Below are 15,794 nucleotides of genomic sequence, written 5' to 3' on the forward strand. Positions count from 1 at the left end.
GCACACTAAGCCCACAGACCTTGACAAACACGTTCAAAAATGCAACAGTCGCTGTTTTCACCTGCTCTGCTCAATGTGTCACCGTCAGTGGGAGGCTGATGACTAAAGATTGTGAAAATGAGTCAAATCACTGACCAAGGCAACAACATATTAATCATTTCATCTTTAATCATAAAGTAATTTTAATCTGTTAAAATTATAACAGTAAACACTCAAACAGTCTCAGCTTTATTTAGAATCTGCATTTATGCAGTAATGTGAAATCATGCAAGGAACAATTTCTGCATATCAAGACAATATTTCCAATTCAAATCTTTCCATGGTTATTCACTAGGATGATGGGCACATTTTTTTTTACTTTACGGTAAAGTATACAGGAAACACAGGAGAACACATTTTATACGTATAAAGCTGAAGACCACAGATAGGTGTAAAATATCAAGGGCTGCAAAATAAATTGCATATCATTCATGTGTTTGTTCATTCACCTCAGATTCATGAAAAAACAGCTTGCAAACTGTTTACTTGAGACAAAGTCTCAGAGTATGCAAGACAGTTTGCCTTTTACTTCTGTCTGCTGTGTTCTGGAACATGCTGTACAGTACATTATATTGTTTTACCTGCTTATTACACTCAGGTCAAGCCTTGGCTCCTACAGCATGGGAAGCCACTGGCATTTTCTGTCTATGTGACACACAAAACTGACCAACTTCAGCAAAGCACAATTTATTTATTGTTTATTTTATTTATTTGAGTGCAATGTTTTTTTTTTTTTAACCTTGCAGTCCAGTGCTTGGAATGAAGCAGTGCTGATCTATTAGCACACGCCTGTTAGAGCGGTTGATTTGGTTGCTGGGGGCGACCCGCCTCTCCTGGGTAGCTCTCGCTCACCCTGCAGCCGCAGCCCTCGTTCTCCCCACGGCTGCCACTTGGTTAACCTCTGTCACCGAGGCCCTCACAGGGATCTCAACTGGCGGCTCTCTCCAGCATCCGCCTCCTTCCTGTGTTCCTGCTGAAGCCGACAGCACGTGAGCAGAATCCCAGCGCAAGGGGCCGGAAGGGGACGTGCACCCCTGCGGTTGTCACGGATAAGAGGGACATATGTTGTTTTCACATCCAGAATGGACCAGCCTGGAGTCAACCCTCGGAAGGGAGTCTTCACCCTTTATTTCATCACAGCAGAATGATCACACGCACAAAAAAAGAACATTTGTTTAATTAGGAGATGCTTCAATCCAAAGCGATGTACATTTTTGAGAAATAGGGCCAGCCAGTTCCTGGAGCAATTGAGGGTAAAGGGCCTTGTTCAAGGGCCTAAAAATGGGATCATAAATAGATTATTAACCAGATTGTTAACAGAATCAAAGCTATGAACTGAGTATTAAACAATTTCTTTAGCTAGTGGAATTTCGGGATCAGCTCTGTGATGCAGTGGGTGTTGCAATGAATGTTGGGAGAAGTACATTGAAAGAAAGACCGATACTCCCAGGATCAGCAGATGGTCCATCCTCATAGTGCAACTTATCCCAACAGAGAGTGAGCCAGTTGTGGATTTGGAAGAAACCACATTGGATTCTGATTAGTGTCCTTCCCTAATGGATCTGTATCCCAAGGGAAGTAGTTCTTCTTGACTAGGGAAATGAACAATGCAAGTTCATTAAAGATGTCCATCACGGTCCTGGAAAGAGGGAAGCCCTGCTGGCGAGAGAGGCTCTGGTATTTTCCATGGTAGGGCAGCAAACCATGGAGTTTTTTTGGTGATGTTGCTTGTGATTGCTGGAAGAGAGAGGCTGGCCGTGTGATTGGGTGGGTGGTGACCTCTGTACATTGTCCTGTCTCAGCAGACTCCCTGTTCAGTGGCCTGGGTCTGGGCGCCGTGGTGGGGCTAGGCCTGGCCGGCCTGCTGCTGGTCCTGGTCGTGGTGGACGTCAGCTGCTTCTTCCTCAGGCAGTGTGGCCTGCTCATGTGCATCACCAGGAAGCTGTGCAGCAAGAAAACCACCACCAGCGGAAAGAGCAAGGACATCGAGGAGGGGAAGGCGGCCTACCTGTGAGTGACTCCACCCCCCCGCCACTGCTCCTTTTCCCATAATGCCATGCTCACTCACCTCTAATGTATTTAGCTATACATCCTTCTCAGCCACCTTCACTCCCAAACAAATGCCCCACAAATCCCATAAAAATTGTTACTATAAAAGCCAATCTTTTATTATGAATATTTACATGTAATTTTACTGCCGTTGTTATTGTCCTGGATCCCATTTTAATATTCATAATATCCATTGTGCCTTGTCATTTTTCACCCTTTGTGGTTATATGATTATACTGCACGGCTCATTATATAAATTACTCAAGAAAACATCTCCCAGGCTTTCAGGAGCACATCAGGCTTGGGTGTAATGACTTCATGCCTTGGTTGTCCTCCCTAATACTCCCATCCCTAGATCAGTCCCGTCTGTGTTCACTCACATCTTCCACTGACATGATTAAGAAATCAAGGCAGCAAGTTTGCACCCGCCCCCCCCCCCAGCTCCTGTGGTATTTATATGTCTGGGCTGGTGCTGAGGATGATTTCAATTACCCTCCTTAAGAACAGCCCCAAGTCCAGGCAACAAGCCATGTGCCATCAGGGATCTTTTCAGGGTAACGTGAGAAACATAAAATTATCTTTCACCTCCCCCCCACCCACTCCCCCTAGCCTCTTCCTATACCGCCACGCTCCAATAGAGCCTCATGCCACCCCCCCAAACACACAAGTTCAATTCAGCGGCTCGGAGAGACCTAACGTTCCGATAATTCGGCATCATGACGAGTCCGCCACCCCCCTCCTGCACCTCAGGGATTTAGGAGCTACTCCTTCTCTTAAACTTTTTTTCTTCTATTTGTCTGCGGTGTAGTTTGGCTTCTAATCCCCGCGCGTGTGTGTGTGTGTGCGTGTGTACGGCCGGACCTGCGTGTGTGTCTGCGCGCATGCGTGTGCGCAGGGGCGATGGGTCGAAGGAGCCCATTGTTGAGATGCGAACTGAAGAGGAGCGAATAACAAATCCGGACGACGGCAGCCCGGTGAACGAGCCCAATGAGACCACACCTCTGACAGAGCCAGAGTAAGGACCGCCTCTCTGCCCGGGCCTCGTGGCGATTGGCTGGATAGAGGAACTAGCAGCGCCAGATTCAGAGAGCACGCAGACGGCCATCGACGGTCACCTCACTTCAGGGTGCAAAAGGACGCACTCCCAGCATGGCTAAGCGCACATATACAAAGGAACGGACCACCTTCAGTCGAATGACTTCACCCCGTTAACGTGTGCACATGTGTGAAGGAGCTGAGCACCTCCTCACTCGCACAGAGCCCAGTTCAGATGGAAACCCAACTTCTTGATAGCTTCCGACATGTTAAGAAGGCGTTCCGCATCCCTGCTGTTAAAAATTGGCTGTTTCAAGTTGAATGACTTCGCACTAACGCTAATGTGTACATGTACTGTATTAAGGAGCGGACCTCCTACTCGCGCAGCGCCTGCTTCAGATGTGAGCCCGACTTGCTGACCGCTTCCGGCATGCTAAGAAGCTTGCTGCATCCTTGCCATTGAAAATTAGCCGTTTTGAGTCAAATGACTTCAGCCGGCTAACATGAGTTAATGATAATGTGCACATGTATGAAAGATCACCCCCACTCCCTAGGGGCCCACTTTGGATGAAAGCTTGATTTCCACAAGAAGCCCATTTGCAATGTTGCATATGGCAGGTTGCATTCCTGCTGTTAAAAATTAGCTGTTTCGAGTTGAATGACTTTGGTTAGCTTACATCCCCTAAGGCTAATGCTAGTGCAACGTTTCCACGATCATGACAGAAAACTCCACATTCTGTCTAGGGTATGTAGCTACTGCAGGAAAAAAATTGCCACTGGCCACCAGATGAGGACATCGACAGCTGCTTAAATTGACTTGCTGGTTTCCTCTTGTCCTTGCTCCTTCACTGGAAAGTGGCCAGCGGCTATCAATGATAACTCTGCAATTCCAACACTCACCTACATTTCCTGTCGACCACCCCAGATCACCTGATCATTTGGGGGTGTGGGCTGGGGGAGGTGGTGGAAATTAGCTATAATGGTACAGAACCACATTCTTTTCCTAGGATCCTTGTTTGCACCTGTTTGTTCAGGTATAAACGAAATGCAAAGCAAAAAAATAAATCAAAATAAAGTGTGCATACATCATCCAGTACATTTATCTGTGTTTATCCTTTTCTTCGCTTCACTCATTTTTCGCTCCCATTTATTGATACCCAGGACTGTGTCAGACTTGGCAGTCGATGTCGATTCTGAAGCCAGATGTGGCACAGAGAATCAAAGCAAGAGCCAATCCAGAAAGCCCGCTGAAACACTGCTTGGGCTACCCAATGGCAGCGGGGGGGGGGGCTTAAATGGTACACCCATTGCGAGGTGGACTGATCTCCATAGTCATAATTACAAACGTTATTCATATCATAATCATAATGGCCGCACTCAGGAAGAACACCTTTATTGAGTGTCAAGCCAAACAGAGTCATTACTGACGGGCAGGACACCAATATTCACTTTATTTGTAGACATGCTTTCAGCCAGACCAGCAACTCTGTTCTAACACAGTTAACACCCTCAGTGTTAAATTAACACTGCCCACTCTGCCTCTGCCGCTGGGGGCAGTCTTTCTGCTATATATCTATGCTATAATCTGTCTCCAAAATGGCTTCTGTTTAGACAAGAAAAGGTTTATTTTGTCAGTTAACTTGTATCCAGCTAGTATCTAAGTACCTATTATCGACGGGGTGGTGCCGTGTTGGGGGGGGTGGGGAGGTCACTTGTGGCTCTACGGTGAAACCTTTCGATGCTTTGCCGACAGGAAGCTGCCGCTGAAAGAAGAAAATGGCAAAGACGTCCTCAAGACGGACGCCATCGAGATCAAAGTTCACGGCGACGGCAGCATCCAGACAAAGGAAGACGACAGCAAAGCGTAATATGGGAGCCCCTCGGCCGCACAAAAACAATCATAGCAAGCTACCCTGTGACCAAAACCATGAGAAAAAGAGAGAAAACAAAATTGAGAAAAAAAACAAGTAAAGAAAAAATATATCGTCCTTTAAGAAATACTGTACGTCAGAGCTCCCTGGATGCAGTGTGTAAATACGGATGGAAAACTGACCACCACCGATTGTTTTGGGATACACCTGGCTGTGATGGTGATTCTGTCAGAAGATCCCACAAGTAGATGGCACATGTTGTTCGTTATCTGTTTTTATTTTTGTTTTTTTTCTCTTCGCTTTGGCTGTTGCTTCTGTGTCTTTTGTTCCTCTGCTATAAGGGCACATGCAATGTCATCAGCACTGAGAAGTGCTAAGGTGCCTGTGGAAATTTATTTGGTCATTTTTGGACAACCCCTCCTCACCCCCTCCCGTTTGGACAGAGGGCAGCCCGGGGCAATCAGTGACTCCCCATCTAGTGCACGGATTCCCACTGATCCAGGTGGATGGATTTCACCAGAAAAGCCCCCCTCACTTTCAGGGGACAGTCACACTTGAGGGTTCTCTGTAAGTGCTTTTACATTCATTTTTTGGGGCCGCCGCCCTGCGCACGTCGCCGCCCCCTAGTGTGTGTAAGTGGCACTGAGAAGTCATGACGTCAACCTGCTTGCCTTTGTTACTGTATTGCTGGAGCCTCGTCATCTTAATGTCTCATGACTCCTCCTTGTTTCCCAGTGTCTTCCTATGTACTACCCACCCATCCATCCAGTATGTCAGTAACATGGCTTTTAAATCTCTGTTTTTCTCATTTATTTATTTTTTAAAGAGTTCAAATTATATGGCTGTGTTTGAACCATTATGTCACAAACCCGTGTCTGTGTGCGTGCATTGGTCTCTGTTCCTGCACACGGATCCTCGGGCACATGGGAAAATCTTTCAGAAAAGGTCAAAATTCCCCTCTGGCTTCTTCTTCTTCTTTTGATTAAAACGAGAGGTGAGTCGGGGAGTCACCTAAGCACTGGGAGTCCCTCCCCCTTTGAGACATAATATCATCTACATTGTGGCTGTACTTTTATAAAAATGTATTTCAGCTCCTTCCTCTTTTTATTTGGCTGATAAATTTCAATTTGCATACATAAAACATGCAAGCCTTATTTCTTGAAGTGTTTATACAGCATTTTCAGTTTTGAAACATACTTCCGGTTCCAAAAGTTTGGAATTGAGCTGGTCATGTTCAGCACTGGATTGTGGAAGTTGGACCTTTGAGTCAAACTGTCCACCCATTGGTCGCGAAAGTCAACCCCAAATTAACATTCACCCAGCAAATTCTCAGAGTAGCTGAATTACAAAAAATGTATAAATATATCCCGCAATGATGAGATTTGTATAAAAAGATTGTTTATAAAACTAAAAGAGATTATTGAATAATGTAAACCAAAAAATGTATTCAGTCTGTTGGTGTTTTTCTGTTCATATACTTGTATGAATATTCTAGGGTAATATGAGCAAAATCAATTATTTTCAGTGGAATATTACTGTATATATACTAAGCAGAGGATATCTGATTTCTGCTTTGGTCTTAAGCGTAAAAGAGTTTTAATCAGCCCATTGTCACAAACATGCTTGTTTGCAATTTTAAAGTCATGGTTCTGTGGCAGGCACTGATGAATTTAATGATTTTTTTTTGAGAATCTGACAAGCTGGCACTGTTGGTTGGGTGAAACTTTATGTATTTTGGGGGGGTTTCAAGAATTCGACACCGAGCAAAATACACACAAGATATTCATACATATGGTTGCTTTATGATTATACTTGGAAGCCCTGAATTATCATAATTAATGCGAGCCATGTCAGTGCCATGTTAAATGTCAGTTCTAAGTTGGCATGGGCAATTAAGTGACCTCATAAAGCATTATGAACATGCCATAATGTGTTATGAACAAAGTCGTCGTGCATGTGCTTGAATGCTACTGAAACTCCATGTTAAATGGGTCCCTTCTGGATCAGTTCATTGTCATGGCATTTACCCGAAACACCGGGGACCAAATTTGTAATTATAAACCCTTCGTCATGAGAACATCGTCCTAGTCAGGTCTGTGACTCCCCATGGAAATGAATAACATACAGTAATTACAGTGGCTTGTTTATTTATTACTTCTTTTACATTTCTGTGACGCTGACTGGTCATAAACATTTCTAGGATGCCTGTCGATGGGTCATCATCGTTGCAATGGCAAGAACTGTGCAATGTTTCCATAGATTCCTACTACTTGACCAAGGGTTTATGAGATCAGAGAAGGCAAATTTATTGTGTCAACCTGAAATAGACTGCAGCATTAATTCAAGAAATCAAGTCTTTTATTAATATACTTAGAGTACTTTGAATTTCCTATGTTATCTTTAAAGGCTAATGCTAAATAGGACAATTTAGGTTTTCTTTGGGGGGGGATTCTTGTCCCTTGCACAAACAGTTTTACTTTCATCAGTTACCCCAATGCCATAATAACACAAAGTGACAAAGTGATAATGACCAACTAGAACAGTGATCTTCTCTAAAACGCCACCCAGACAGGAACCTTGTCAGTCAGTATCATAGCCCATTTATAAATATGTCTGCATTCTGTGAAAAAGGAGACATTTCCTCCTGGTTTTTCATCATATTGGAGAAAACCGAGTTGCACACAATGTTCCTGCTATTATGAGGCTCCCTGGCTCCAGTCTTGCCCACTGTAATGATATATTGATGTTGTATATAAACCTACAGTGTTTGCTGGTTCGGGGTATAATGTGCCCCATAATGCCTTTGAACAGCATTGACCTGAGCTGTGATGTAAAAGATGATGTTATGGTCAAAAGGATTATGGGAAATGTAGTACGCTGTACGTGTGATGAAATCTTCATGAAGAAAACAAAAAGATAACTATGTAGTTGGTGCAGCGGTGCGCATTCAGCGAATGTTTTTTGTTTTTATATTTTTGGAATATAGACAAACATTGCTGACTTCATTTTGTTTTGTAGTTAAAACTGAACATAAACCATTGTATCACAAGGCGAAGTACTCTGGAGAAACACATGAAGCACATGAAGCTGCCGTTTTCCTGTCATGTCTTTACAGGTTGATCTTCTTCTCGTAAGCAAAGACCACCCAGAGAGACTCTTAAAAATCACAATGTAATTCTTAAGCAAAACCTTGCTGTTTTCTTCTAAAACATCCATGTGTACGTGAAGAATTACATTTCTACTAAAAACTGCTTTTCCACACATTTCTTTTGACACTGACCCAGATGCATCCTTTATGTACGTCACAACCATAGCTTGCATGTCCACTTTTGTTCATCTCCACTCTTTCATTTTCATTTTAAACCTTTTCAGAAAAAAGTCTGTCAGCACTATGGTTTTGCAAGAGTGTGGCTGTAAATAAGAATTGTTTAACTGAGAGTCTCAACGCACACAATCTATAATTTCTGATTCTTTTCCGGAATATTTATTTGTGAGGTGGTTTCGCCTCCGTGCCGGTCCCCTGTAAATGAGCCTTTGCTTTCTGAACGCCACTCTGCAGAGAGTCCTGATGTTTTGATACTCGCTGTGTTTCTGCCCAGAGAGAAGGTACCGTGGACCCCACTGTGCGTGTAGAGTAGCTGTCCGCTGTAATTCTGAGCTGTAAATAAAAGTGTCCTGATAAACATGCTTGTAACAGAGAAGTTCCAGGCGTTTTTATTCCTGCTTGCTGTGTATCCCTTTGCCTCCACCGCAGTACACCTCGTCCTCATCATGGTGGATTGGACCAAAGGCTTCCAGAAAATGGAAAAAGCAATGAAAGTGTGGAAGGGAGATAAGAAGAAATCCACAGTTTCATATGATAGAACACTTAAACTTGCTTTTAAATGTAGCTAGAAAAAAAAAACCCTCTATCCTCATGCATAGTAAATCAAGGGCTAAAATAGTAGGTTGTCTAAAATTACCTTTAAAACTGTGGGAAATGGGCCTGTAATTTATATAATAAAGTGCATTTAGATGTTACAATTTACTGAGTATTGCGCCTATTCAGAGCACTTGTGTCTGTGTCTGAAAATCTGTGTGAGGAATATGTGTAGAGAGAGACACCACAGGACATTCTGAGCTTGACATCTCATAGTTTATGTCCATCTACACCCATCGAAAACAGAGCCATAGCGTGGAGATTAAAATGAAACCAGAAAACGGAAGAACAAGAACACTAAAACCTTAAATTCTGGACTCTGGATCGTGGAATAAGACAGAGGCCTTATGAAGCTTCTTTCTCGAAGATTCCAGGCTCCAAGTATTTCAGAATGGATCAGAAGGAAGCTCTCCTTAACAAAAATGACATATCCAATCCGGTCATGCTCAGAAGAAAACATCTCTCTTAATGGACTATGTAATAAGAACATTTAGAAAACCTGGGCATTCCTGACAGCTCTACATGGTTCTTGACTGTTCGGAGATCTTTCAATGCAGCAGGCTTTTAGGCCCAAAATAGCACTTTGTGCTTATTTACCCACCTACCCTGTCAGGAAAGGGGAGCAAACAGGTGCCAGCTTCCTCTGTTTTAATGCCTCTCTGCTGCCCCCTACAGCCCCAGCACTTGTCGGGCAATGCCTGCATGTGGCTCCCACAATGCATTCATCAGGTAAGAGGCGTCGCACCATCTGTCCCTCGAGCCCATTCAAATGTCAGTTTGTCACCACTTAAGATGACCAAGTGCGGAAAAAAGTCACGAGAAAGATCAGCGGTGTGAAGATGGGGCAACAGAGACACCATCAGGCTCCAGGAAAGGGGGCTGAATCTACCCCCACCCAAACATGCCAGGGCTTAAAGCTTAATGCACTGTGGGCTAAACGTTATGTAGCATGATGTAGATAATGACTGTAAATATCCAATACACCAATGACATCTAATTAATATTTAATATCATAATATGAAAACGCTACGAAGAAATGAAGCAGTGACGGGCAAAATGAAGCAATCCAAGGGTATTTTCTGCATAAAAGCAAAGGGAAGAAATCCTCCTGACTTCTCTGCAGAAGAATTGAGAACAGACAAGCGGGTTGATATTAAAGAGGGTGCGATGTGCCGTCTCTCAATTTCATGCTTGGCGAGTGATGCTGAAAAGCATAAGCAGAGAATGTAAATTCCCTGATCGGCGAGAGCTGGGGCGCCTGTCCGGGGATTGTGCCGGCCGCGGGCCCCCGGCTCGCCGAGGCCGTCCCTGCGACGCCGCATCTCGGCCTGGATTACCGGAAGAGGAGATTGAACGATGAACGGAGGGATAACAGTGGCTTTAGAGAAAGTCACAGAGTTGGGGGCGGATGGCGTGCCGACAGGCTTCCTGCGACATGCTTGGAATGCGGCATAGGGGGGGGGGGTCCGGCCTCGGGATTGGAAGCCGACGTAGCGGCAGCGGCAGGGATTTAAATGACGGCCTGCAGTTGGGACACTTCATCCCCAGCCGCCGAGCAACGGTAAACGCCATCGTGATTGCCAGACACGCAAGGGTCTCGTGATTGCTTGGGTCTCGAAAGCTAAGAAGGACGTGGGGAGCTTTCGGGACTCTCTCCCACTCTCTGTCACTCTCTCTCGTCCAGCAATCCATCCGTAAATCTGACCTCAGACAGCCTGCTGTCGGACCGATCCGCACTATACATCTGGAACAGTTTAGATCACAAATAAAAACATTCGATGTTATGGTGAGGTCTCCAGCAGGGCTGGAGCTGGTAACCAGGCCAGATAAAATTCACCATGGAAAAGAGGCCTTATGGACAGAATCCAGCTAATGCAGAAATATCAGAATCAGAAGACCAAAGCCGGCAGAAATTTTATTTGGTACAGCCTGCTACTACCGGAGACACCATGACAACAGAGAACTAACAGTTAGGCAGAGGTGGATAGTTCAGGACCTGAAAGATATTTTTTCAGTCAGTTGCATATAAAGAGTCACAGTCACAGAGCACTCAACTGATTGGGTGAAACAAATTCTTGGTCTGGATTTTTACTTTCTGGACCTGAATTATAGTAGTAGTTAGGGTATAACAGAGAATACATACAGTACAAGATACAAGAGAGAGCCAAAAATGCAAGATAGGTGACAGTGGTTTGTGCAAAGTTAGAATGATTTGGGTAGATCTGGTGACTTACATTTTATTTAGTGTTTGCCCAAAATGTCATACATTTTGAGAAGGCAGAGTCAGACAGTTCATAGAGCAACTGGAAGCTGAGGGCTTTCCATCACTGAGCTAACTCTGGGATTTAAACAAGCAACCTTCTGATCACAGGCACAGCAACCACATACCACCTCCCCAAATTACTTAATATGCTTCCACTAAGTTCCCTACACTGTCCACTCAGCAGACGTGAAAGCACCCTGCACCAGATGAGAGACTTTAAGCTTTCTGTACTTTGAAAATGACCACATCTACGCTCCAGTAAGAGGAGGGCATCCGCAAGTTCAAACCACCAGTGGCTCTTGGATGCCATTCAGATTTGCTTGTGTGTTTTTACCCATCTAGGAAACACTTAAAATGAAAATGGCCACTTTTCTAAACCACAAAGCTTTGCAACCGATGCAATTGCAGCTTGACGTTATGAGAAAAGGTTGCAATTTGAAGCAACCCTCCTTTTTTTGTTTTGAGTGCGCTGTGGCGCATGCTTTCATCCCTGGGTGGTACGCAGCAGGGTTAAGCAGGTTGTTTGACCTGTTTCGTTTTCAGCGTGTCGATGTGAATCATCTGCATTAACACTCCCCCCCCCCACACCCTGTGAAGTACTTGTAAAGCAAAAGGGAGCCATTTTGCAAAACGCCCACAACATTAGCATAACCCCCTCATGGTCGCAGACAGGCAGGTGACTATAACATGTGGAACAGGGGCGAGTGAAAAGGGGAATGAACACCTTTATTTTTAGGACTAGAACAGAGGCAGGTTTAACCACGTGAGTGATAACGAATGATGAAACTGCAGAGGGACTTAGAAAAATCCAAAGCATTCATTTAGAAGATAGCTTTACCCAAAGCAAAACCGTTTTTATTTGAGAAAGTGGACTCAGACAGTCTCTGAAGCAGTGACTGTTTTGTTGGCTCAAAACCCATGGATTTGAGCCAACAACCATCTGATTACTAAGACAGTGTCCTAACCTACTGAGCCACATACAATACCCACACTTTGTGTCTCCAGAAGGGATACAAATGTGGGCATGGATGGGTGTGTTTACAAGGGGTGAGAGAAAAGAAGTCAGGCATGTATAATGATTTGTATCAGGGAACAAGTGCATAGGGACAGTGGACTGGTCACCAGACTTTCATCAGTACTAATGCATTACTGAATTGGCTTCTTGCTCTGTTTCTCTCTTCACTGGAAACTTCACTGGATAGAAGAAATAATGCAAAAATCTATTGCGAGCTTCTTTGATCCACCTGATGCAATTACGTTTATTTGAACAATTACATTTATTTGATCCTCTTGAATTTCCAGCATTCTGCACCTGAGACAAAGAGAGAGATCACCCGAAAGCAGCTGTAGGTCTCCTCCACAGGACTTGGTTTCTACCCTGTAATTATGGGGTTGACAATACAAAAACTAGAACCATGTACCAGGCAGAAGAGTGTTTCCAAACATTTAAAAATGGAAATGGAAAAATGAAAGGAAAAGTGGTCAGTCAAAGGGTATTTATTTGCATATTCTATTATTTTATGTATATATGTATGTATGTATGAATGAGTGTATGTATGTTGTTATCTATCTATCTATCTATCTATCTATCTAATCTGTATTAAGTAATTTCCTTAAAATATCACACAGTCCTTCTTGTAATCATATGCATTAAATGATAATTGCTATAATTGCTTTGTATAGTAAGTTTTAAATGTAACGCACCCCCACTGCTGAATAGCCACCTATCCCCATAGTGACAGTGACCAGCGCCATGAAGTTGTGTGTTGTGCAGCAAAGGTCTATATGATGGGACTTGTGATATGTCATTGAACTTGTCTTTTTACTGGCTGTTTGTTTCTTCCTGTTTCAAAGACTGCAGGTTATTGGGTGGTCAAGAAGTCCATCAAAAGGAAGGGCCACAGTCCCTGTGTCACAAGGTGGTTGGCCGAGAAGCCTTGCCATTCAGCGACCTGCACGTAGGTTCCCGCATGAGGGCTCATTTTGTTTAGTAGGCTGAGAGGTGTATGGAACGCTGTGAGTCATATGTGTACACAGTGTACGTGCTGAAATCCATGTGTAAATATGGATGATGTCACGGATACCATGCAAATGGGGGTCCTTTTTGCTGTGTTTTATGGAATGCCATTGGGGTCAAAACCCTCTGAATCAACACGTCAAATCTGTATGTCTTAAAACGTTTGGATGATTGAAGCTTTCATACGATTGGTTGGCATCACAGACTCATCCCATAGTGTCATAGGAGCTGTGTTGGGCTGTACATAAGCCTACATTATGGTCATGTGAGTGCCACCTTTTGGTTATGCTGGTTCTACGTTTGGTCATGTACCTATCATGTGTCTTTTGCACAAATGTAATGCAGTAGTTGGAACAGTCCACTTGTGCTGGTAATTATGAACACTGATGAAGTGGTAGCACCCAAATTAGTATGTCTTAAGACGTTGAAAATAAATGTGTTAACATGTTGATTTTTAATGTCTTAAGACGTAAAAACTTGACATGTTGATTCAGAGAGTTTTGACCTCCATCATGTTCCGTAGTGTTTGGCCATTTTAGCTTGTTTTTAGTCAAAGGACTACAGTGGATATCGGCCATTAGACCTTTACGAAGACAGGAATGCAGAGATCAGCATACTTTGTGCGGTGAGTGATTTGTTATTCATGTAAACAAACAGGAAGTGCAGTCTGACTAACGGCTATATTTAAATGCTAACAAGTTTTATGAATATTTTTATTTAAGTGGCTTTATCGCCGGATGATTTTTTTAATTGTTGGAAAATTTAGTAGTACCATAATAAATTCATTTTTGGAAAGAATTTTTTTAATGATTTTGAAATTTATGAAGTCTGAAAACTAGCAGCTTGACCGTGGATGGGCTGGCCCTCCGGGGCCGGAGCCCTGTATAGCTTAGTTCTTTCCCACTTCCACCACAAATGATTCAGCTCAAGAGCTGTGTGGTAATTAGCACAAGGAGTTTAATCAGGTATGTTAAATGAGGGTGAACCAAAAACAGTGTAGGGCTCCGGCCCCCAGGACTGGAGTTTGAGACCCCTGATCTACAATAACCCAAGTCACTAATTCATTTTCTATTTCTGTTCAAAATCCCACTGTAAACTGCACTCGTAATTTTTAAAACTATAATATTCCAGGTTTCTCATTGTCAAAAGTTAAGATAGTATATGCAGATGAAGCAAACTGTCTAAATCTAACCTAATGTCCAGGTAGTGTATATATATGTTCTAGAAAATGCTCTTTTCATCTTTCTTTGTGCATCTGAAAAAAATCACTATTGGTATGAATCTAAAAATGTATATACAGCAACCTCTCTCACCACACAGACAAGGTATGATGTTCAATTTGAAGTATGACTGTTTACTTTTAAGTTGAAAAATGTTGTTTAATTAAATATCTTTGTCGAAACATTCCAATGTATCAAGTTCATAACATTACCCAAGAAATATTAAGGGAATTCCTGTTTATTTTCAGTATATTCATGCAGTATGTCTTCATATTGAATCGAAGTTCTGCATGATTAATCAATGCATATTGAATCATTTGAATTTTATACAAAAGATCGGCATGAAATCGAGTTGTAAACAAATGAATCAGCAATCGGATTGATCCGCAGGTGGCCCAAAGATTCACACCCCTAGTGCCAAGGCTTATTGTCTTATTATCTTACCTTGTTTACCAGTTTGCACCGTGATTTATGAGTCAGACCCCTCCTCCAGAGTGCAGTCATACACAGGAAGACAACAGAGTGTATAACTGAACAGACATGCAATAACCATAAGCATAGCTCAATTCATATTCAAATCTAATTCAAATTCAGCTCAGGACCATAATTAAGCACAGACAGAGTTATTGCTAATTTCATCAAGAACAAATTTTACAAATAAGGGCTGAAGTAACGGAATAAATCTTTGTAATATCAAAGGTTTTAGTGGGTCAAATAAACAAATTTGGGAGTCGTTCATTCGGAACCCCTTAAAATGCCGGGAAAGCTCACTGCTCAGCAATTTCTTGGGGGGGGGGCTTTGATCAAGCTAAGGATTTAGGGAATGACTGGGGAGAGATAGAGAGGCATATGGAATAGTGTGTGGTCCCCCACGACTCTTAGGGAACAGGAGGGGGTGGGTAAGGATGTAAAGCTTGTGTGTTTTAAAGGTGCCGCATGCGGGATCTTTAGCATCATTTAAGATGAGCTACAAAATATGTCTCCTGTCATATCAGAGGAGGCCACCTATTAAAAAAGTGTCTCTGGCAGGACAGGATAGACTGGGCTAGGTGACTGCATAAGGAACGCTACAGAATTCATTACCAAATGGCAACGGGCAGGATCTGAGAATCTTCCGGACAAGTATCTGTCGACAGTAATACCCGGCTTTTATTCAGCCTTCAAAGCAGAATAGCATTAAACTACTTATGCATGTAGATGGGGACCTTTTAGAATGGAGAATGTTCCGGATTGCATGGAGCCAAAATCCCAGGGATTTAGGGTATAAGGAGGGAGGAAGGGGGTAGGGGTGACTGGAAGGGGGGGGGGGGGGGGGTTTAGGGATGAAAACTTTCCAGATAACCTGCGAGGAGAGTTCATCTGGGTAGGAAGGAATGCAATT

The 15,794-nt window shown here is 43.2% G+C and overlaps 1 protein-coding gene across 3 annotated transcripts in view; it reads left to right on the forward strand.

The window, feature by feature from the left end:
• The window catches only part of ncam2 (neural cell adhesion molecule 2), a 222,801-nt gene extending 214,113 nt beyond the window's left edge, over positions 1–8,688 (forward strand). Inside the window, exons 16-18 of one of the 3 annotated variants that reach the window (XM_023835627.2) lie at positions 1,842–2,049; positions 2,984–3,103; positions 4,877–8,688. In XM_023835627.2, the coding sequence (XP_023691395.1) occupies positions 1,842–2,049; positions 2,984–3,103; positions 4,877–4,991 (443 nt within the window). In that variant the 3' untranslated portion in view covers positions 4,992–8,688. The remainder of the gene's footprint in view (positions 1–1,841; positions 2,050–2,983; positions 3,104–4,876) is intronic. The other 2 variants (XM_072717699.1, XM_072717704.1) reach the window with 2 other exon arrangements.
• Positions 8,689–15,794: the final 7,106 nt, after the last annotated feature.

The sequence above is a fragment of the Paramormyrops kingsleyae genome, chromosome 1, assembly GCF_048594095.1.
Source record: "Paramormyrops kingsleyae isolate MSU_618 chromosome 1, PKINGS_0.4, whole genome shotgun sequence".
In the NCBI taxonomy this organism is placed as follows: domain Eukaryota; kingdom Metazoa; phylum Chordata; class Actinopteri; order Osteoglossiformes; family Mormyridae; genus Paramormyrops; species Paramormyrops kingsleyae.